The following is a 22,620-nucleotide window of genomic DNA, read 5'->3' on the forward strand; positions in this document are numbered from 1 at the left end:
TTACACATTATATAGAAAATGGGGATTGTTAGTATCCGGGTTGAGAACCCACAATAACCAACCTCTAGAAACAAAGATAGCTTTGTAGTATGGCATGGCCTTATTAATAGATTCTCTTCAGTCCTCTAGAGTAGGTGGAATGGGTCTATTTCAGTTTAGGATTTTTCATTTCTTGGCATAGTACAGTAGAAGCTGTAGTCAAGTTCTGCTTTCTGTAGAGGTTACCAATCTGCTGGCTAGTCCTAGAAATACCAAGGCTGGTTGGGTTCTAATGTCTGAACCACAACTTTAAAAATAAATGCAAAATGTTGTGTCTAGTAACAGCAGAGTTTAGGGCAGGTCCATGCGATATGAAACCATGTCCCTGGTTGCCCATTACATTGAGTATATCTATTGTCCTTTTTCGGGTTTATTCGGTAGAGTCACTCAGGGTCATAAACAAGCTGTAAAGGATCTTATTTTGGAAGAGTTTATCCTTTTGTCCAAGATCTTGGTTAGATGCCCACTGTCCTGCAAATTTATGGTGACAAGGGAGCAGTTTCTTGTCCCATAAAGCTTTAAAAAATGGAGAGTGGTAAATTGGCTGCCAAAGTAGAGGCATTAAATTTGATCTGAAGAACTGAGCCCAGACTGCATGTCGAAGCTGTAAATTTCTGCAATAAGCATAAGGGTCCAGGCAAATGCTTATTTTTACCACTTCTTTTTCTTCTTCTTCTTCTGTAAAAATTGTTCTAGACCAAGGATCTTTTGCATCTGGTTCTTGATCTGCTGCTGAACTACTCTCCCTTGTCTCTCCAGGGCAATGTAATATAACAACAGCTGTGGGCTATAAACAATGCTGATCAATGCCCTCTTATAATATACATCTTTATGGACTAACTTATGAATAAATTATCATAGCATCTGTTGTTTTAAACTATGTAGCCTTCTGAAAATGATTCAAGAGATCCATAACTTAAAAAGCATCCACAACAGAAAGGCTTGTTATACTGATACTTCAACTACTTGATCAGTTTTTAATTCTAAACCTTGCATGGTACAGTAACCAAGATTCATTTAAATGACGTAAATGCATTTTTATAAAAACTACAGTATCCTCAAACATATTTGTCCAATTACTTCAAAATGAATTACTGTTTCTTCAACATTTCTTTCTCATTCCCCAATACCCCCCACGAAATGTGTCCTGTAAAAATGTGCATTGTAAAGTTTCTCATATCATGAATTCTTAAGTAATAGGGACCATATACCCAATATGGGATGAAATGCGATTCTGTCAAGTACAATATCAGCAGAAAGTATTAAATGTACATGAGGTACCCCCAGGAAAGAATGTCGTTACCTGAGTTGAAATACCTCATCAATGCAATAGGAATGGAATGCAGTGTGAAATGGCTTGCACATGGCTCTGGAACTACTGTTTAAGATATCCCTTGTAAGAGAACATTGCCATCTAAATGTATTTTCTTTGGAAACCCCACAAAATAGGTGTTTGACTTTAGACTTTTGTAAGCAGTTTTTCAAAAATACAGATGCCTGACAGTTATAATTATTTATGATTCCTCAAGGATCATGGTCAGACAAAATGAAATGAAATGGCAGAAATTGTTAGTTCCCAAATTCACTTGCTTGTTCTCCGTTTGATTGTTTTGATTTGGTGCTTTTTTTAAAAAAATCCAGAGTGAGATTTATTTCTCCCAAACTGTTTTTTGCAAAAAAAATAAAAAGCTCATGGCATTGAACACACTCCGGTTTGCCATGGGTCTATCATTTTTTCTCATTAAAATTCTATAGGATTCTAAAGCATGATGGAACGATGGTTAGCACTGCGGCTTTGCAGTTTTGCTTTCATCCAGGGCAATATCTACAAGTAGGGGCACATTTACTAACCTCGAGTGAAGGATTAGAAAAAAAAAATACTTCGAATTTCGAAGGTTTTTTTTGGCTACTTCGACCATCGAATTGGCTACTTCGACCTTCGACTACGACTTCGAATCGAACGATTCAAACTAAAAATCGTTCGACTATTCGACCATGTTGAAGTACTGTCTCTTTAAAAAAAACTTTGACCCCCTACTTCGCCACCTAAAACCTACCGAGCACCAATGTTAGCCTATGGGGAACTTCCCCATAAGCTTTCCTAGCAATTTCTGATTGAAGGAAAATCGTTAGATCGATGGATTAAAATCCTTTGAAATCGGTAAATCCTTCGACATTTGAAGTCGAAGGATTTTACTTCGATGGTCGAATTAACCCTCAATATTCGACCCTTAGTAAATGTGCCCATAGTTTTTATCATTTCCCTGTGTCTGCATGGGTTTTTTCCAGGTTCTCTGGTTTCTTCCCACACTCCAAAAACACACATGCATGTTAATTAGCTCAAAATAAAATGAACAATGGTGTGCGTAAATGTGATAGAGATTGACTGAAGGCTTCTCTGGGGCAGGAACAGATGTGAATCCTTGGATAATCTCTGTAAGTAAGCTACAGAATATGTTGTATAATATGAATAATAAATAATTATTAAAAGGTAGATCCATGCACAGTTACATTACATCCATCAATCCGTCTTGTGCCTTATTTACATCATAAACCACAAGGGGCCAATGAGGAAAAGTGGGACCACGAAATGCTGAAACAGTTTATACGGCACCTATCATGCCCAAGCATTTTCCCTACTGAAGCTGCAGTTTGATATGCTCTTTACAGCTTTTGCCTGGAGTTGGAATAATTTGTAAAACCTACTGTGCACAGTAATAATATGGCTTCCTCACAAACATACTCCCACAAAATCAGATTGTTGGGACGCTTATGAAATATTGTGAATGTGCCTGTTCTGTTATGGCATTTGATTAAGACTGACTAGTCATTCCGTATTTCACCCACTTGGATAGTAGGTTGTGGAAATATTTATCTGAGGTGTGTATGTTTGAGGGCCAGCAGCCCTCTATCTGCCCCTCCTTCCAACAATATTTACTCAATCTGGTAACATACATTTTTAACCATAGGCATATTTAGGCCAAGATATCCTCTATAAGGCTGGGAGACCAGAAACTTGCAAGAAACTAAGCACCATAAATGACAGGAGGTTTTATGAAATGTAGGCAGAAAATGATAGTAATGTAAGCATCTCAGGGAAATACTTTAGTTTAACCTTAAGTTTAATTCACAAAGGTGTTGGTAACAAATTTACAGTTTTTACAGGTATGGGACCTGTTATCCAGAATGCTCAGGACCTGGGGTTTTCTGGATAACAGATCTTTCCATAATTTGGATCTTCATACCTTTTGTCTACTACAAAATCATGGAGATATTAAATAAACCCAATAGGCTGGTTTTGCTTCCAATAAGATAACTTATAGCTTAGCTGGGATCAAGTTCAAGCTACAGAGTAAAAGGAAATCATTTTTTAAAATTTGTATTTTTCGGATAGAATGGAGTCTATATGGGAGAAGGCCTTTGGATAACGAGTTTCTGCATAATGGATCCTATACCTGTATTATTATAATTTTATTCGTATTTATTTCTCAAAATTACAATGACTTGACCTAAGTTAGCTCACATCATTGAACTGTTTGGGTATTGCAAACTGGAAAATTATGTCTTACGTTATATTAATGGAGATGCTTTGTAGTTACCATGCTGAAAACTGTACCGGAGGCTAGAAGTGAGTAGGACATATTCATTGACTATAACTGTCTTTGACCGTCAAGGCAGAAATTCTGGGCTACAAATAATAAAGTTGAATGTGTTTCTCTTCCTGCCGATATGGTCAAAAAAGATTACTTCACGAAGGTTCTCTGGATAGTATCTAAACAATTCTATTAAGTTTACTCAAAAAAGAAACATGCACAGAACCTCACATCAAACATTTAATTGTGCAAATTCACCAAAATAAATCAGCAAACAAGTACTTCATAAGTATACAAGTGTTCATGCATAACAAACCAGATGGCAGTGTCCCCACCCCCCGTTCGGAATGCCTCGTGTCAGCCACTCCCTCCTGATGCGTTTCCCGCCATTGGGTGCTTCATCAGATTCTATTAAGTATATTTAAGTTTCTTTTAGTAGTTTAAGTTAACGTTTTAGTAGACTAAAGCCATGGTGATCTCAACCTCAGATCCCAAGCATTCTGGGTAATAGATCCCATTCCTGTATAAGCATTTTTTAATATTGAATTAAAAAAACTAAAACAAAACTGCTAACTCAGTGTTTCTCACATGTAAGGCTCACTAAGGCTCAATCTGGTGAGGCTTCAGAGGACTCTATGCCTTACACTGTTTTCAGGCATCTGTAACACTTTTAGGGGCACATTTACTAAGCTCGAGTGAAGGATTCGAATATAAAAAACTTCGACTTTCGAAGTATTTTTTTGGGTACTTCGACCATCGAATAGGCTACTACGACCTTCGAACGATTCGAATTAAAAAAGTTCGACTATTCGATAGTCGAAGTACTCTCTCTTTGAAAAAAACTTCGACTACATACAGTACTTCGGTAGTTTAAACCTACGAGGTACAATGTTAGCCTATGGGGACCTTCCCCATCACTTTCCTAAGCTTTTTTAGATCGAAGAAAAATCCTTTGATCTATTGAAATCCTTCGAATTCGAAGGATTTTATCGTTCGATCGAAGGATTTTTACTTCGATTGATCGATATTCGAATTCGAAGGATTTAACTTAGAGGGTCGAATTCGAGGGTCAATTAACCCTCGATATTCGACCCTTGATAAATGTGCCCCTTATTGTAATTTTGTTAAAGATGTTTCAAATGAGACCTGGGTGCTGACAATGAAAACAATTAAGAAATATACTGATAGCTTCTTGCTCATCACATAATATGGCTGAAGATATCTCTTTTTTGTCTCTGAGAAATTAATATTCTCATTTAAGGCAGTTACAGCTGACCATACACACTACTTACCAAATAAAAGACTTCTAGATCAGCGATAACGACGCCTTATTCTTACACATATGCAATATCTGTTACCAAACTTTTACTTTTGATATTGTATTTGACTACAAATGCCACATTGGCTAAGCCAATAGTTTTCTTTAAACAGCACCTTGGATTAGTAAATGAGCCTTATATCACTTAGAAATGGGGACTACTGATTACATTTTGAGTATAGAGAATGTTAATGGGACAACTGGGAAATTGTCTGAACTGTGGCTATAATATAATGCAAAAATATGCTACTAGATGTATACATTAAACATCTATCTATTAAACAGGTTAACATTTCTTAGTTATAAGTGCTCATTTTAGGCCCAGGTAGTGAGCCGTGGTTGCAAATGTATCCGTCCAATGCATTTGATTTACCAAATAAGAAACATTTTTATTCATCGCAGCCAAAGTAACTACTCAAAGAGAGCAAACTGTGTTGCTTAACATCTGAGAGTTATTTGTTGCTGATTGCATTTAACGAGTTTGGAAACTTTGACAATATCTTGCTTGTCAAATTATCCCTCCAATTACAGAACTCAAGACTTTGTAACCTGTCATTTTCCCTTTACAAACCAGAAAGCTGCCTTCAGACACGTTTGCAATTTGTTTGCTACTGATAATAAACCAGCAGTGAAAAGCAAGCATGTCTTGGGTTCCTATATGCCACTTTCAAGACTTTCAACTATGTGTGGCCCAAAATTGTTTTAAACTGTTCCATATCATCCATGTTAGGGTATATTTTTATAACTTTTTTTAACATGCATTCATTTTGAAAATGTTACCTTGTGGTTTTGTTTAAATTTGGCTGTTACTTGGAGTGCCGACCCAGTCCTTCCCCACTTGGTGAGGACATATCTCTTTTGGATATTTCTAAAGTTATGTACTTTAAGGCCATGTTAAGCCATATAACATCATATGTAGTTCTAGAGCTGTGTAATGCTTTTAGGCAAATGTGATAATTGTCACATTCTGGCCTATACAGGGGGTTTGATTTAACTGAGTCACCAAACAGCCACCAAACAGCATTTCTATACAACTGTCATCAATTTCTGTCATGCCACAAATTCTGTGGCCTAAACTCATCTCATTCACTTGGGTGAAGACAGATCTAGTGTCATGGCACAAATTCTGTGTCACCTAAACTCATCTCATATGTCATATATCTACTTTCAGCATATATTTCTGTTATCAGTTGATAAATGACCTATGCTGAAGCCCCCAGCATTTTAAATTGCTTCTTGAGCAAGTGAACCCTTATTTGCTGTAACCCCTGATACACATGGGTGCATATTCATTAATAGTGACAATAAGGGCTCATCTACAAACTCAGCGCCAGGTGTAAAGTTCAATAATCGATGGAAATCAACATGTTTTTTTTTTATTAATATTCAATGCAGTGTTTTTTTCTCAAATTTCCAGTGTCATTTTGGGTAAAGTTTAGAAGGGCAATGTGAAATCTAGCTTTTAAGTCTACCCAAGACTCACTCTGTCCTACCAAACATCATTTCTAATACTCTATGGGGCAGATTTATCAAGGGTCGAAGTGAATTCAAGGTAATTTACGAAGTAAAAAAATTCGAAATTCGAAGTAATTTTTTGGATACTTCAACCATCGAATAGGATACTACGACTTCAATTCAAAGTAAAATACTTTGAATATTTGACCATTCGATAATCGTAATAATAAGTACTGTCTCTTTAAAAAAACTTCAACTTCAATACTTCGCCAAATTAAACCGGCTAAAGTGCTATGTTAGCCTATGGGGACCTTCTAGAGCAGTTTTCTAAGTTTTTTGAAGTAGAAGAAAAATCGTTCGATCGATCACTGAAATCCTTGAAATCGTTCGATTTTAATTTGACCGCAGAATAGCCAAGTATTTTAATTCGATGGTCGAATTTCTAAGTATTTTTTTACTTCGAAATCCGACCCTTGATAAATCTGCCCCTATGTATAGGCTTCCTTTTTTCATACCCTTTATAATTTAACATAGAACTTACATTTGCATTTGTTTTGTAAAACAGAGTATAATATGCCATAGTGATGTATTATGCATGTATGCATTTCTTATTCCTAATATACTTCTTTTTAGGAAAGAATGCAATATTCAGCCAGAGTCCCCTTTTTATGTCCATGACGAGCATCAAGTCTCTTTTCAAAGTGAAGAGGAGAAGGGAAGTCAAGTTAAATTAGAAGATATCATTGATCAAAAGGAACAAAATGTCACTGAAACAGATATAGACTGCATCCATAGAGTTCTCCAAAATACCAAAGAAGACAAAAAAGAGCTGATGTTTAGTAGGTATGCTTATTTTCCTGTAGCACCTTACTGGCACTGCTTCAAGTTCCTAGTTGTCATCATGGATTTCTGGATAGTGTTAGTTTATTTAACTGGCAAAATGTATGTTCCACTGTGTATTTTTCTCTTCTTCGTCATCATTCTATAATTATATGACATCATCACAGAATTATTATCCAGTCAATCATTTGAAGTCCCAAGTGACACAACCACTATGGTGCCCATTATGCTGCTTTGGATAGTATCAACAGCTTAGTCTTGTGTGTTAGTCAAATTAGGTCATCCAAGGATAAGCTACATTTAGAATATGACAAAAATAACTAAACCTACTACACCTTCCAGCACTTGGAATAAAGCGCTACACTCAAATATACCTCAATAGCTATATTTTGCATACCCACAGACTGTATTTACCTAGTTTGCCTGCATGTTTATTTACCAGGACTATATACCACTTATGTAACAAACAGAGATGTAAACTTGCTACTAGTGTAATTCTATATGTGGGTGTTCGTGTATTTGTTAATTTACAGTGCTGCTTGAGACAATTTGCAACATACATTAACATTCCGAATAAGGGAACAGGCAAAATACTTTTCAAAAAGAAGCAACCGTATCTTGTGTATATTTATACATGTATATACTGTATTTTGTGTTATATTTCTAACACAAAGGAAGGTAGGCGTATTTGTTTCCTCTATTACTTTTAATAACTGATTATTAAATGTGCAACAAGGATATTAAAAAACATAAGTATTTAATACTGACATGTTCCTATAAAGAAAAAGACCAATACAGCATAAAACAGACTGCAGCAGTTTGTAAAAAAAAATACACTGAAACTAGTGGAAGCACACGAGAACAAGAATATCAGATGTTTGCTAATGGTAGAATAGAAGAATGTTTGCAAACAAGTTGGGTAAACTACAATTCATTTTTTAATACCAGAGAATGGTATGATATGGTGGGCATTGCAGACACATCAAAGGTTAGAACAGAGGAAGACCTGGAATATTATCAAGTTAATACAAGAAATATAACAGATGTTGCAAAATGAAAATCAGGTTAGAGAGGACAGTAAATGAACAAAAGAATGCTATATAGCATATGGATATACTCCTGTTAAACATAGATGTCATAAATTAAATGTGCAGATCATGCTAGAGACACAAGGGAAACATTATTGCTTAGCTGTTCCTTTATTAAGGATGTCATGGCAAATAAAGTATGCAGGTTAAGAAGACAGGGCACATGTAGGAAGGTTTGCCCATCCACATTTAGGAAAATAATTGCAGAAACTGTGATTGAGTTTGTGAACATGTTTATGTTTTTGATGCAGATGAGGAACTGCATTTCTGATTTAGGTAGGATGGATATTTCATAAAGACACTGTTTCAAAATTACCAAACTATTCTAAATTCCATTGCAATCCCCAGGTGGTTATTTCGTAAATCTGCCCTTAAGACAATTAAAAAACATGGTTTATTGAACAGATAAGTTAAAACGAGAAACTTATTAAAACAACATAATTTGCAGAAAAGATTCTTTGTTTTTTTTTTTAAATGGAGCCTAAAGTTAACCTTTCACCTTTAAAGTGGACCTATCACCCAGACACAAAAAACTGTATGATAAAAGTCCTTTTCAAATTAAACATGAAATCCAATTTAATTTTTTTATTAAAGCATTCATAGCAGTTGTAAACTAATTTAAAAATCTCAGCTGTCAATCAAATATCGTCTGCCCCTCCTCTATGCCTTAGGCAGACAATTACTTTCACTTTCCATTCAGCACTTCCTAGATGGTCACTGCTCTCCACACATTCCCCCATTCCTTCACCATTTAATTGTGTAGCCAGTGCATGGGGATGGACATCAGGTCCCCCATTCTGGTGCACAAACAAGATTTTGAGATGATGTGAGACTTGCCTTAATAACAGTGTCTACAAATTGTCTGCTGCCTGCTTGCTATAATTATGAATTCCCAGACTGAAGGAAACAAGATTCAAATAATGTATATGGTATAATTAAAGTTCATTTTTCTTGACTAATGTAATGAAATAGGATTTTAAAAAAAATATTTGGTGAAGGGTCCCCTTTAAGTTAACTTTCAGTATTTTATAGAATTGCTAATTCTAAGCAACTTTTCATTTGGAGTTATTTTTGGGTTTTTTTTACAGTTTTTGAATTATTTGCCTTCTTCTCTGACTTTTTCCAGCTCTCAAATGGGGGTCACAGACCCCATCTAAAAAAGCAAATGCTCTGTACGGCTACAAATGTATTGTTATTGCTATTTTTTATTACTCATCTTTCTAGCAACCAAATTGCTGAAATGGCAAACTGGAGAGCTGTGGAATAAAAAGCTAAATAAGTCAAAAACCACAAATAATAAAATGAAAATAAATTGCTAATTGTCTCAGAATACTGTACTGTAGGGGTGAACAGCCCCTTTAAGTTGGCCATGCAGAGCTGGATCTTGAGATCTGGAGACCCTCTAAATAATTATTACAACAGCCACTCAAGCTGGTAACCAAACAACATTGTTCTGAGTAGACTATAAGGGGTTTGTTTATCAAAGATCGATATTTAGAGCTTTGTGAGCTTTTTTAAACCTCAAATGAACTCACAACTATTTTAAGAAAAAACTTCAATGTAAAAAAACTTGAATCAGTGTAGTTGGGTGAAAAACTTGAATACTCGAATAGATTAAAGATTTTTCCCGAGTCTGGGTATAATACATCTCGAAAAATTAAAGTTTTTTTAACTCAAAAAATTTATTTTTGACTGAAAAATATTTTTTTTGCGTAAAACTCAACTTGACCTTTGACAAATAACCCCCCAAAATTGCTAAAAAGTTTTAGATTGGACAGACCTAATGTCTGCTTGTGAGAATATAGATTATATAAATAATATTACTTTTCAGTGTTTTCACATGCAGATGTTTTCAATAAAACAACCCCTTATTTTCTTTCATATATACATTTTGCTTGCTTACATTGGCAATCAGATGTTTACAGCATTCCTCTGAGTAGATTTCAGGCACATTGGGATGAATACAGCTATAACTGTATCCAGTAACTACTTTTCTTAGAAGGTAATTATCACTAACTTGGAAGCGGTAATGTTCCATTTTATGCTACATCTTTACTGAGCAAAATGTTCTCTCCTGTATTTTCATATTTGTTTTTGTACAGGTCGAAAAATCTGGCTCTGAGTAAGTGCTTGGACAGTAGTCAAGACATTGATAATTCAGAAGTTATTGGACTAATATCCTTTTCACATATGTTTTTAAATCAAGAAGATGAAAAGTTTAAATCTGACACCGAAACAAGCAAACCCCCAGTGGATAAAACCTTAGCTCCCAATCCAATTAATAACTGGACTGGAACGACAAATGCAACAGAGCCAAATACCTCAAACCAAAGCAGCAGAAAGTTACTAACAGAGAATCTAAATCAACACGATATACTGTGCCTGAAATTAAAGGAAAACCTAGATGAGCTTAAACATTACATTAAGGAAATGGGGAAGAAAATTCCAGTCCCTGACCAGTGTGTGCTTGAAGGTAAGTAAAAGAAGGTTGAATCATTTTTTCTGGTTTCACTCTTTTAATTACTTATTGTACTTAAAGCTAGGAAGTAAAAAGGGAGCTTAAAATGCTACCTTATTGCAGAAATATGTTGATCTTTTACGTGTTATATAAAATGTACTGTTGAAAACATAGAAAAAGATCCCTTGTCCAAAAAAACCCACGTCCCAAGCAATCTGGATAACAGTTCCCATACATGTATAGCAATTCTATAGCAATTTGCTAATTCTTAAGAAACAGTGTTCATTTACAACCGCAAGCACAATAGTGGGGCCGCTAAATTGGCCAAGAAACCCAATAGGATTGGTTTGCCTCCAATAAGGATTAATTATATTTTAGTTGGGATCAAATAAAAGTACTGTTTTATTATTACAGAGAAAACGGAAATCATTTAAAAAAATGTTTTTATTCATTTAAATTGGACTCTATGGGCGATGGCATCCCGTTATTCAGAGCTTTCCAGATCCTGATCCTAGTAGCCCACCTTGGGACCTAAATGACCTTTCACCTGTTTTATTTCTTTCCTTTTGATATATCACATGCAATGCATATATTTTCATATAACAGTAATGATTCTATAAGATGCAGCTTTTTGCAGAATGTAACAGCTAAAATGCGGAACCTAATAACTCATGCCAGGAGGACAGGAAATAAAATTCAGACAGTTATAAATAAATTAGGTAAACCGTTATTAAGAAATAGAAGTGGCTTAAAAGTTAAGTCTGGCCAAGTACAAACTTTCTGCCCAGATAACAAGTTATCCTTAGCATTGTGACGTAAACATTTTTAACCAATAATCTGTAAGACAATGCTTTTCATATGATATGATAAGTTATAAATATATGTGTAGCGGTCAGCTGGGACAGAGTTCTCTCCGAGCTACTGAATGCTACTGTATTCTGTGCTTGAATAAACTTCCTTCTCTGATTGAAACTTTGAAAAGGGCGTTGGCTGAAATCATTGGGATAGACTGACACAGGGGTCTGGACCCAACAGCTGGTGCCGTGACTCGGATTCACCTGCCTGAGGACAGGAACTGGAGTTCTGCCTCTACCACGTGCAAATGGGCCCAAAATTAGGTAAGCTTTTACCTTTTTTTGCACTGGCTATTGGTTTTACTTCCAACCTGTCCAGGTAAGGCTGAATCCTAGTCTGTTTGTCTCAGAGAATTGAATAATTTGAAGCTTCAAATACTACTTTTGTCAGAGTATCAAATAGATTTTTTGGCTTTGGCTTGAGGTTTACGCCTTATTGTTTGATTTATATATAGTGTGGTGCTTGCAAAAAAATTTTCCAGACCCTTAAGGTCTTTAGTGTGGTAAATAATATGTGCTCTATCACTTTACTAGTAAGTGACCGCAGCTCCTATTAGTTAGATAAAAATTGTTATGTGCATTTTTTGTATTGTATGCATGAAAAAGGGCATAGATGCGCGTGTTATGTGAATTTTTCAGATTTTATGCATGAAAAAGGGCATAGATACCGGTGTTATGAGAGCTTTCCGATATTTATGCATGAAAAAGGGCATAGATACGCTAGGAGCTAGTTGCTTGTAAAAGGCGGAGCATGTACAGTGAGTACAGGCGCCTAGAAGAGTGGGGTGTCTGAGAGGGGGCACACACATCCTAGTTGCTTTAGATAGTGGAAGAGAACGGGGAATGCTTCAAAGTCGAAGGATTTACCGCAAATACTTCGATCGAACGATTAAATCGATTCGAAGGATTTTAATCCATCGATTGAACGATTTTCCTTCGATCAAAAAAAGGTTAGAAAGCTTATGGGGAAGGTCCCCTTAGGCCAACATTGTAGTCGGTAGGTTTAAAGTGCCGAAGTAGGTAGTCGAAGTTTTTCTTAAAGAGAAAGTACTTCGACTATCGAATTGGTCGAATAGTCGAACGATTTTTAGCTCGAATCGTTCGATTCGAAGTCGTAGTCGAAGGTCGAAGTAGCCTATTCGATGGTCGAAGTACCCAAAAAAAAAACGTAGAAATTTGAAGTTTCTTTACTTTATAAACTTTCATTTATGTCATGTGTATAATTGATTAATTGGGTGATCTCAAATGTATTCATTAATTAATAAAAGTTTAATATATTTGAAGTAAAATTACTGAGTGTGGACTAAGATATACTTTTTTTCATCGCTCCAATTATAATTTGTACATCTCACGCACCACCCAATAATAAGGTTAGTGTAGATCTTCAAAGTTACTAGTTGAGTGCACCGGCATTTTTAAATGTAGATTTCACGAAAATAAGGCAAGTGCTTGCTATATGTTGTTGTTTACTAATTTAATGAGAACACATTGTAAGAGTGTCTTCAAAAATGAAAAGTTCAATAACTGTATACAATAACTGTATATAAGCTAAGTGTAAAAAGTATAGCTTTATAAGATGAAAAATAAATGAGTATAATACTTAAATAAGCATTTACATTTTAGACATTTCCATGCAATTCGTTGTTTTTTTAGAACTAAACCTAGAATGACTGGGATATCAACAGCCCACATGTTTAACAATAATTAGGAAGTGACACAGAAATGCCCAGCAACAAAGTGTTACCAAAATGAACAAGTAAATGAATGATTCTATCAATCTTTTTTCACTGTGTTCAGGAACAACTGCCTTGGATACTCGCCTGTATAAATAAACACGTCTATCTATTCTTTGTAGGTATGTGTCTCATAGGGACTGCCGTTTAGACTTGCAAACTGACTCTGCAGCATGCTCTTTTTATTTCTACACAGTCTGGAACCTTTTCAAAGTATTTCTACTTTTACAATTTCTGGGAAACTCCTTAGGCTGGAATATTGTAGTTATTACATTCAGAAGCATGGGGGGTCCGGGGCTTACATAGAAACAACTAACTACCCTTTTGTTACCCATAATAGATTCCTTTAAGACATTTTTAGTTGCAATTGCAACATTATGATAAATAAGCTTGATTTCGAAATCTCATTTCAATTAATTATAATAAATATTTGGAAACTTGAGGGGAAAGTACTTCTTATGCTATTAAGTTGTATCTCATTGAAAGGAACCCGATTGTATAGCTTTTGTAGAACTTGTGAATCAGTGCGCAAAGAAATGTGTTCACCTAGTCAGCTGTTGTGCATTTTTCATTGGGCCCACTTATGGGCTGGCAGTCATAAAAATCATTGTTGCCAAAATAGACAATATTGTGTGTGCTTCAAATACCTTATTTAACCTTGTAGGTTGGGTGCAAAGCAGTCAAAGTGTTCATTTCTGCCTAGTACAAAATATGATGTAAGTAAAATATGATGTAAGTAACAGAAGATTGAGGAAGATCTATGCACTCCAGTGCACTTTGCCTGGTCTGAGCTGGCGAAGGCAAGTCTGGCGAAAGAGGTAACATTCAGTAAAATCCGCATTTCATTGAATATACGTCCATTCGCCAGAGTGAATTGTCACCTGGCAATAAAGTGGGAATGACTGCTATCGTCTATCTCTTTCGGCAGTGAAGTGACGCCTACGCCCGTTAGTAAATTGGCGATGTCTCTCCAGGTGGTAACGCTAGCAAATTGATGCTAGCTTTAGCTACTTTGCCCTTGAGTAAATCTGCCCCATAATCCCTCTACTTTTCTTACTATATTATCACTATTACTGTATGACTGTTCAGCCACACAACAGGCCAAGAGTAGGAACCAAAATACTGTGTACCCTTTTAGCAGACTCTCTGTTCTCTCCTAATTAAAACTCTTCCCTTTGAAAAGATCCTCGAGTAATTATATCATTCATACCCCCCAACTGAGGTACAATAGACAAATAAGTACGCAGGTGGGTCAAATGAAAGTGTGGGCATGCAGACACTCAGGGATTTACACAAGGGTCACAAAAATCTCCATAAATCCAATAACTCTTTTGTGCTAGGGGATCTTAATCATGGGCTAAGTGGCTCACGTGACAAAATTAGAAACACATAAATATATTTTTCTCATCGATCATCAAAATTTCCTCTGGTAGTCAAATACATTTTTGTAGTAAGCTGTATTACATACTGTACGTCATTTTTTTGTCCAGTTTTTCGACTTAAATAGTATTTGTCGCTTCTGAAAACAAATGGTGAAAAAAATGGTTAACAATCTATAATATTACAACTGCATTCATTTGACCAGTGCTATTCCAAATCCTATTTTTTCATGTTAGTCAAGCAAAATGAACTTTAATTACACTGTAAAAATTATTTGAATCTTGTTTCCTTCAATCTGGGAATTCATAATTATAGCAAGCAGGCAGGAACCATTTTGTGGACGCTGTTATTAAGACAAGCCTTGCATCATCTCAAAATCTTGTTTGCGCACCAGAATGGGGGACCTGATGTCCATCTCCATGCACTGGTTACACAATTAAGTGGTTAAGAGAACTGGAGAAATGTGAGGAGAGCAGTGACTTCTAGTAAGTGCTGAATAGAAAGTGAAAGTAATTGCATGCCCCGCCTCTATGGTTTCATGTTTAATTTGAAAAGGACATTTATTATACAGTTTTTTATGCCTGGGTGACAGGTCCACTTTAAAAAAAAAAAACTCTCAAACTTTAGAATTGTGGTTATTCATTTGTAATTCCTCTGTCCATTTATCTCTAGACTCTAACAAATATCCTGTGTAAGATAAACCATGTACAACTTTTTTTTCGAAATAAATAATGCCCCTTTAAATAGAAGAGTGCATCACTACGGGGCTGATTTATAAAAAAAAAAAACAGTTGACGTTTTTTCTCGATTCCTTCCTAACTCCAAGATGGCAATCGTACTAGTCCCCTGAATTAAGTACTATGAGCTATCTCCCATAACCCTGTATTCCCTCACTTGCTAAAAACCCATCCAACCCTATATTGAAGTTATCTTATGTATCAGCCTGTACAACTGATTCAGGGAGAGAATTCCGCATCTTCACAGCTCTCACTGTAAAAAAAACAAAAAACCTTCAGAATATTTAGACTGAACCTGCTTTCTTTTTACTGGTAAATAAAGCATTAGAAAGGTTATTGAATGATCCCCTTATATATTTATACATAGTTAAGATATCCCCCCTTAAGCGTCTCTTTTCCAGGGATAACATCCCCAACTTGGCCAATCTTTCCTTATAGCTAAGATTTTACATACATACTAGGCTGAGATCGTAATCCTTTTTTAAATATAGGAATGACATCAGTTTCCTCCAATCCATAGGAACCATACCTGATGAAAACAAGTCTGAGAAAATCAGAAATAGAGGCCGGTCTAAAACTGAACTAAGCTCTCTTACAACCCGAGGGTGTATTCCATCTGACTCTGGCTCCTTGGTCTAAAACTGAACTAAGCTCTCTTAGAACCCAAGGGTATATTCTATCTGGCCCTGACCCTTGTTCACATTACTTTTTCATAAAGCTTTATGAACCAGCTCTATGAAATCCTCATTTCAATTCTTTGCCTTCCAGATTGCTGTTTACAACATTTATTATAGTGTTATATTCGTAAAACACAGCTTCTGTCCCCACAGACTTGTAGTTCTTAAATACCTTTCTCTTTAATCCTATTAACTTATTTACTTCTATATTACGCCACATAGGGTGATTCTTAGTGCTTCTACATTTACTCCTTAAGGGAATAAATTGAGAACAGTAATGACAGCCATTATTGTTCTGTGTTTTTAGCAGAAAACATAATGCCCCAATCTATACTTTGAAGGGCAGCCCTTAAGGCACTAAAATTGCTTTTCTGAAATTCGTGGCTTTTGTTTTTTGCACCAGACATTAAATGAGATCACTTCAAGGGCACTATTGCCGAGGGGTTCAAACATTTACACATTTGCTATACGTTCGATCACCAGATTCAGTATAGCATTTTTTCTGGTTGACTCTTCATAATTGTCATGCAACAAGTTTAATAACTTGCTCCCATTAACTTTCCTGGCAGTACTGTTGCTGCAGTCAATATCTGGGTAATTAAAATCCCCCATTATCAATCCTGCCTAATAAACAGACATACCCTCATTCAGCCATGTTTCGAAAACATCAATCAAATCATATTTCCCCTCCAGCGCCAGCACTTCCAGCTCTCCCATTTTACCAGTCAGACATTTAAAAACATAAATTTAATACTGGAACCAATGTGAGAATTTTTTAAATATAACATGTGGTCCACCCTGTCCTTAATATTACCCCAACCAAATCTCCTCCCCCATTTTCTCTTCCTATGCCCACTGCTTTATCTAACCCTTCTTCCATGGAATCCTTAACTCTAGCCATCTTCTCTCCCAAAGCAGCTTCACCGTCATAATTTAGGTGAAGCCCATCCCTCGCAATGAACCTGTAGCTGACTGAGAAATCAGCCCAGTTCTCTAAAAACTCAAAGCCTTCCTCCCTACACCAATCTCTCAGCCATTTTTTAATCTCCCTAACCTCCCACTGTCTTCTTAAAGGGCACCTGTTGGGTCAAAATATGCCCATATACTTGCATTTGCATATTGAGCAAGTTGCGGCATTTGCTCATTTGCATATGCATGTTCCCCAACATGGCCGCTCGAACCAGGAACTCCTGGTGCAGGTGTCCTAGTGCTGGTGGTGAGCAATTTAACAAAAAACTGTTACCCCCAACCGGAGTGAAGGCTCTATTAGCCCGCACATTTATTTGGGGAAAAATTTTTGCCCAACAGGTGTCCTTTACCATTGCTGGTGGCACAGGTAATATCTTTGAGAAAATTACCTTGGAAGTTCTGGCCCCCCAACTTTTCACCTAGGTTTTTAAAATCATTCTTGAGGACTTCCCCCCATCTCTAACACCTATGAGTACCAAGACGGCCTGGTCTTCCCCAGCCCCACCAAATAATCTGTCCATTGTTCCTCCACTGTAAAAATACCTGAGAGGCAGCAGGGACGCCCGCCGCCTACTCTTACGTGCACAGCCAGGTGCGCATCACAGCTTCTGGGTTTGACCTGAGCAGGTTGGCACTGGTCTTTTTTTTTTAGGTGCGCTGCGGACCCTGATTGGTTTGACCCTGGCTTGTGTCCTTGAATACACTTTTGGTTCCCAATTGGTTCCCAATTCCATACTGCACCATCTGACTCTGGCTTGTTTTTCAACTACACTTTGCCCTATCCCCATTCATCCTCTGCACGTTATCGTTCCCTTGTCTGCCCAGAACTCTTGTCATGATCTCTCATTTTAAGACCTGGTGGCATCCTAGTAGTGGAGGGCTCCTCCCAAAGTGAAGGGCGGCTGTTATAGGTGCAAGCATGAGCTGTGATCAGAACCTTGGCGAATCTGTAGCTGTGGACCAGCCCCCCTACACTTCTGTCCACTACTTCCCCTTTTGACTGTCACAAACCTACCTCATTTGCCTCCACTAGCCCCTGCCATTGGTTGCGTCCTTTCCTCCCCCACGTTTGCCACTGCCCTTAGTGTTGCAAGATGAAAACCCACCTGCATCTCCCACATGTAAATACTGCATGGAACTGCTGCTCCAACACCACATACATGTGGCACGACACTGAGTAATACTGGTTTATTCACTAGCACAAAGTTCTGTCTTTTGCTTCCACACTTCTTCCTGTTACAGTTAGAGCTGCAGTATTTCTGGTCAGGTGATCTCTGACAGGGCACACAGACGATCATGAAATGATGGTTCAAGGCAAGAGATGTTAAAGGGCAATATTTACTTAAATATATATTCCAGTTTGGATACTATTCTTAAATATACCATTGATTATTATTATTATTATTATTGTAAAAAAATATAAAATAAAATTTATATAAAATATAAATCAGTTGGCTGAATATTCATTTTGGGGGTAATAAGTTCAGAGCATAATGATAAAACCCTTATTTTTCCTAATTTAAGAGAAAAGGTCTCCTGCTAAACATCTGGAAGTGAAAGAATGGGCATTTTTCAAACACATTTTAGCAATAAAGACCCATGTACTGTATGTACGCCATGTAAATTCTCATGGGAAAGACCTTCTGTGTTTCTTTTATAATTTAATGTACAAGGGGAAAGTTTCATACCTTTCTCCTAACCAAAAGTAATATAAGTAAAAGATGGAAAGGAGTTCAAAAAGCAATATATGCCATCTTTTAGTCATATTATTAAATTATGGTCTGGTACTGATCATAGCTGACCAAATCTTTCTGTATAACTCTGCATAATACATTGGCTCCTTTATAAATCAACAATGAAAAGTGTAACCATTAAGAAACTGATATCATAACCATTATAAACAAATTATGTTAAATTAAGGTAACTAACCACTCTCTGACTAATCATTTCTTCTATTTAAAGGGGTCTGAACATTAAGCTTGAGATCCAAAGTACTTTATAAGCTCTAGCAGACACTGACTGACATTACCTAGAGTTGCAAAGTCCCCAACCACATTTGTTGCTGAGTTGTCCAATTGAATTAGACTCTTTTGCAAAGTACCTATTGCATGGCACCTATTGTTTTGAACAATTTAGCAACATTAACAAACACAGTGACAGTAATTGCACTGTAAACCTCAGAGTCATTTAGGAAAATATAAAAAAAGCAGTGGACCAAGGACACCACTTTTTATAATCTATCCTTTAGCCAGCTATCAATTCAAGTACAATAATGTGTTTGAGTGCAACAATCCTTAATTGAATCAGTAACTTTGTCTGGTACTTTATCACATTCTAAATTGACCACATCCACTGCAACCACCAGTATCCAGGTTTTTTGTCATTTATTTTATTTCTGTATTTGATTATAGAAGGCAATTCATTTGTTGCCATAAAACCATGGTGGCACAACCCCTTAGTATTGTTATTTAGAATATATTCTAGTATTTTATCCTTTACTACCCACAACTAAAACTTTCCTATCACAGATGTCAAACTTACAGACATAGAGTTATAAGTCTAAAAACAGGACAATTGTCTGCACACAATAACAATTCACCAACCTACAAGTCTTGGGATTTCCTCTGGTGAATGTGGTTGCAGAACTTTGTGATGATGAGACATCAGAGTTTATTGTGCGATTATAGGTCTAGAATTAGGTCTAGCTCTTTAGCATATTTCCTCTTTGTTCATCCTTTGCTCCTTCCAAATTTTAACCTTGTTGTTATGGGTATCATATTGTATCCCCTCTACAAGAAGCATATCATCACACTCTGGGGTTCTTTTTAAAGCCTTTAAAATGTGCCTAAACAATTACTCACAATTCGGAGATAACTTCTATCTACTGTATTAGCCAGGCCCCTCAGCCTACTTCCAAATCAGCTCTTCTCCAGGCACAGTCACAGGTCCCTTGGCACTAACTTTCTCTCTCAGGCTCAGACACTTCATATCTTTGTCTCAGGCTTCACAGGCCTTTTGGTACTGGCTGTTCCCAGTGCGTGACAGAACCGTGTCTCTTCTTCAGACATACAAGAGAGCCCCCATCTCTATCAGCCATCCAAGGAAGAGCCCATAGATGTTTGAGCACACCCCTTTTACAGGCAATAGCAGGTCTAACGCTGCCATTTAACCCTATTTCTACCAGGATCATGGATTGTTGTAATAATTGGCATATATGCATTTAAGCCCTGAACTGAATAAAATGAATGATACATTTTCCAGTTTCACCTAAATCCCCTTGAGTGCACAAATTTACATTTCTTGATGTCCATTAAGGCAATATTAAATATACTACACCAAAGCTGAATTCAGTAATGGAAGCCTTTGTTGTTAAAGGGAATCATTTATAGATTCTGTGGAATACAATTCTGGCTTTTGCTGTTTATATGACTCTGTCTTACTTCTCCTGTAATATTTAGAACTGATTGTTTTAAGCTTTACTCTACAAATACATTTATGCCAAATATTTTAAGATTCCTCAGTTAGCCTAATATACTTGGAAAATAAGGCAAGAAAATGTTTTCTCTTGAATTTCACAATAAATATTTGCCAATAGTTTCATTACACAATGTTTTTTCTTTGTTATTGGATGTGTGTAGTTTTTGAGGAAAATTCAAAATGCTCATTTTTGTAAAGTGATGTAATAGTATCTTGGCTTCACTTGGGTTCAGTTGTCATGATACTAATGTCACTAATGAGAGAGTCCCTACTGAGCACATGTAGTTTGCAATTCAGAGATTTTCCAATCTTTTCCATTTTACTTGTCCTATTAATAAAGCACAGAACAAACAGAAAAGTACATTGATATGCATAATAAATCTAAATTCAATTATTATACAATTAAGAGCAAAGGTTTACAACATGTTTTACACCAAAACTTTAAAATAAATGGGGTTTCTTTGAATTTCTGTTATAATTCTTAAATGTAAATCAACATCATACATCAGGACCATGGAAATAATCTTTTATAAAGATCTGGTTGTGATATTTAATGCCTAAATCTACACCATTATTTTACACTGCCTCACTAAAGACCTTGAGGCAATGCAAATTGAATATACTGTACTAAAGCAAAGTTTCAGTATTGGGACACTTCTCAAATGCCATGTGTAGAGGTGAATTTAAATCTATGCAGTTCTGGTTTCAGTTTATTTGTTGTGTTACTTACTAAAAAGTGGCCATTGACCCCTGATATGTTGAAACTTTCACAAATACTTATTTAAGGAATTATTCATAGATTCTGTGGAATACAATTCTGTTTTGGACTATTTTGCTTGGCTTTCTCTTACTTCTCCTGTAATATGTAGAACTAATTGTCTTTGGCTTTACTGTGGAAATACAGTTATGCCAAATATTTTGTGATTCTCAATGAGCCTCATATATTCGAGAAATAAGGCAAAAAATGTTTCCTCTTGAATTTCACAAAAACTATTTGTTTATGGTTCCATTACACAATCTTTTTATCTTTGTTTTTGACTATGTGTAACCAAAATTACATCTTGGTTTCACATGAGTTCAGTTGTCATGAATGATACTGATGTCACTGATGACAAAGTCTCCGCTGAGCTGATGTAATATGCAATTTTGAGATTTCTCTGTCTTTCCCAATTGTCTTACCCCCGTCCCATTAATGAAGCACAGAACAAACAGAAAAATGCATGAATATGCACAGTGAATATATGTGCAATTATTATGCAATTAAGAGCATATTTATAATGGTTCATTAAATATAAATATATATATATATATATATATATATATATATATAAAGTCAATTTTGGTGAGCGCACTCTTACCGGATTTCTTAGATGGTGGGTGCATTGGTCAAGTTTTTGCATACATAGTAGTAAATGGACCCGCACTCCAATGTTCTGTGCTTTATTCACAAGGATAGGATATGCATTTGTGAATAAAGCACATTACTTTTCTTCACTAAGAACATTGGAGTGCGGGTCCATTTACTACTATATATATATATATATATATATATGTATCAAACAAGATTTAAAATAAACTTCAAAGCTGTGTTGTAGTTCTTACATGCGAATTAATCAATTCATATATCAGTGGATATAATCCTTTATAAAATTTAATGGCTAAAATTACACCATTATTTTACGCTGCCTCCGACTTGGCATAATCCATCAAAGCCTATGGGACAATGCAAATAGCAAGTGGTGTAAAATGTGTAAAAATTGGTGCCAATTAGGGTTCCCACCAGAAAGCCCAGGTCCCCATACACTTACATGGCTACACCTCTAATCTGCCCAAACCCCACCTCTTTAACAAGTGCTTTATTTTTTCACCGGGAACCTGACATGACTCGTGTCTGTGTGACCCTGATGGCATCCCTATATATGCCGTATTTGCATTTCAAGCAAAATTCACTAAAGACTAGAGTTTAGTGATGAGCAAATGATTTAACTGTTTAATTGTTGTA

General features: G+C 36.2%; 1 protein-coding gene across 1 annotated transcript in view; it reads left to right on the plus strand.

The window, feature by feature from the left end:
- The window catches only part of LOC108716215 (ventricular zone-expressed PH domain-containing protein homolog 1), a 213,532-nt gene that overhangs the window by 93,662 nt on the left and 97,250 nt on the right, over positions 1–22,620 (plus strand). Inside the window, exons 8-9 of the mRNA XM_041563355.1 lie at positions 7,039–7,248; positions 10,436–10,806. Coding sequence (XP_041419289.1) covers positions 7,039–7,248; positions 10,436–10,806 — 581 coding nt within the window. The remainder of the gene's footprint in view (positions 1–7,038; positions 7,249–10,435; positions 10,807–22,620) is intronic.

Source organism: Xenopus laevis, chromosome 5L (genome assembly GCF_017654675.1).
Source record: "Xenopus laevis strain J_2021 chromosome 5L, Xenopus_laevis_v10.1, whole genome shotgun sequence".
Lineage (NCBI taxonomy): Eukaryota > Metazoa > Chordata > Amphibia > Anura > Pipidae > Xenopus > Xenopus laevis.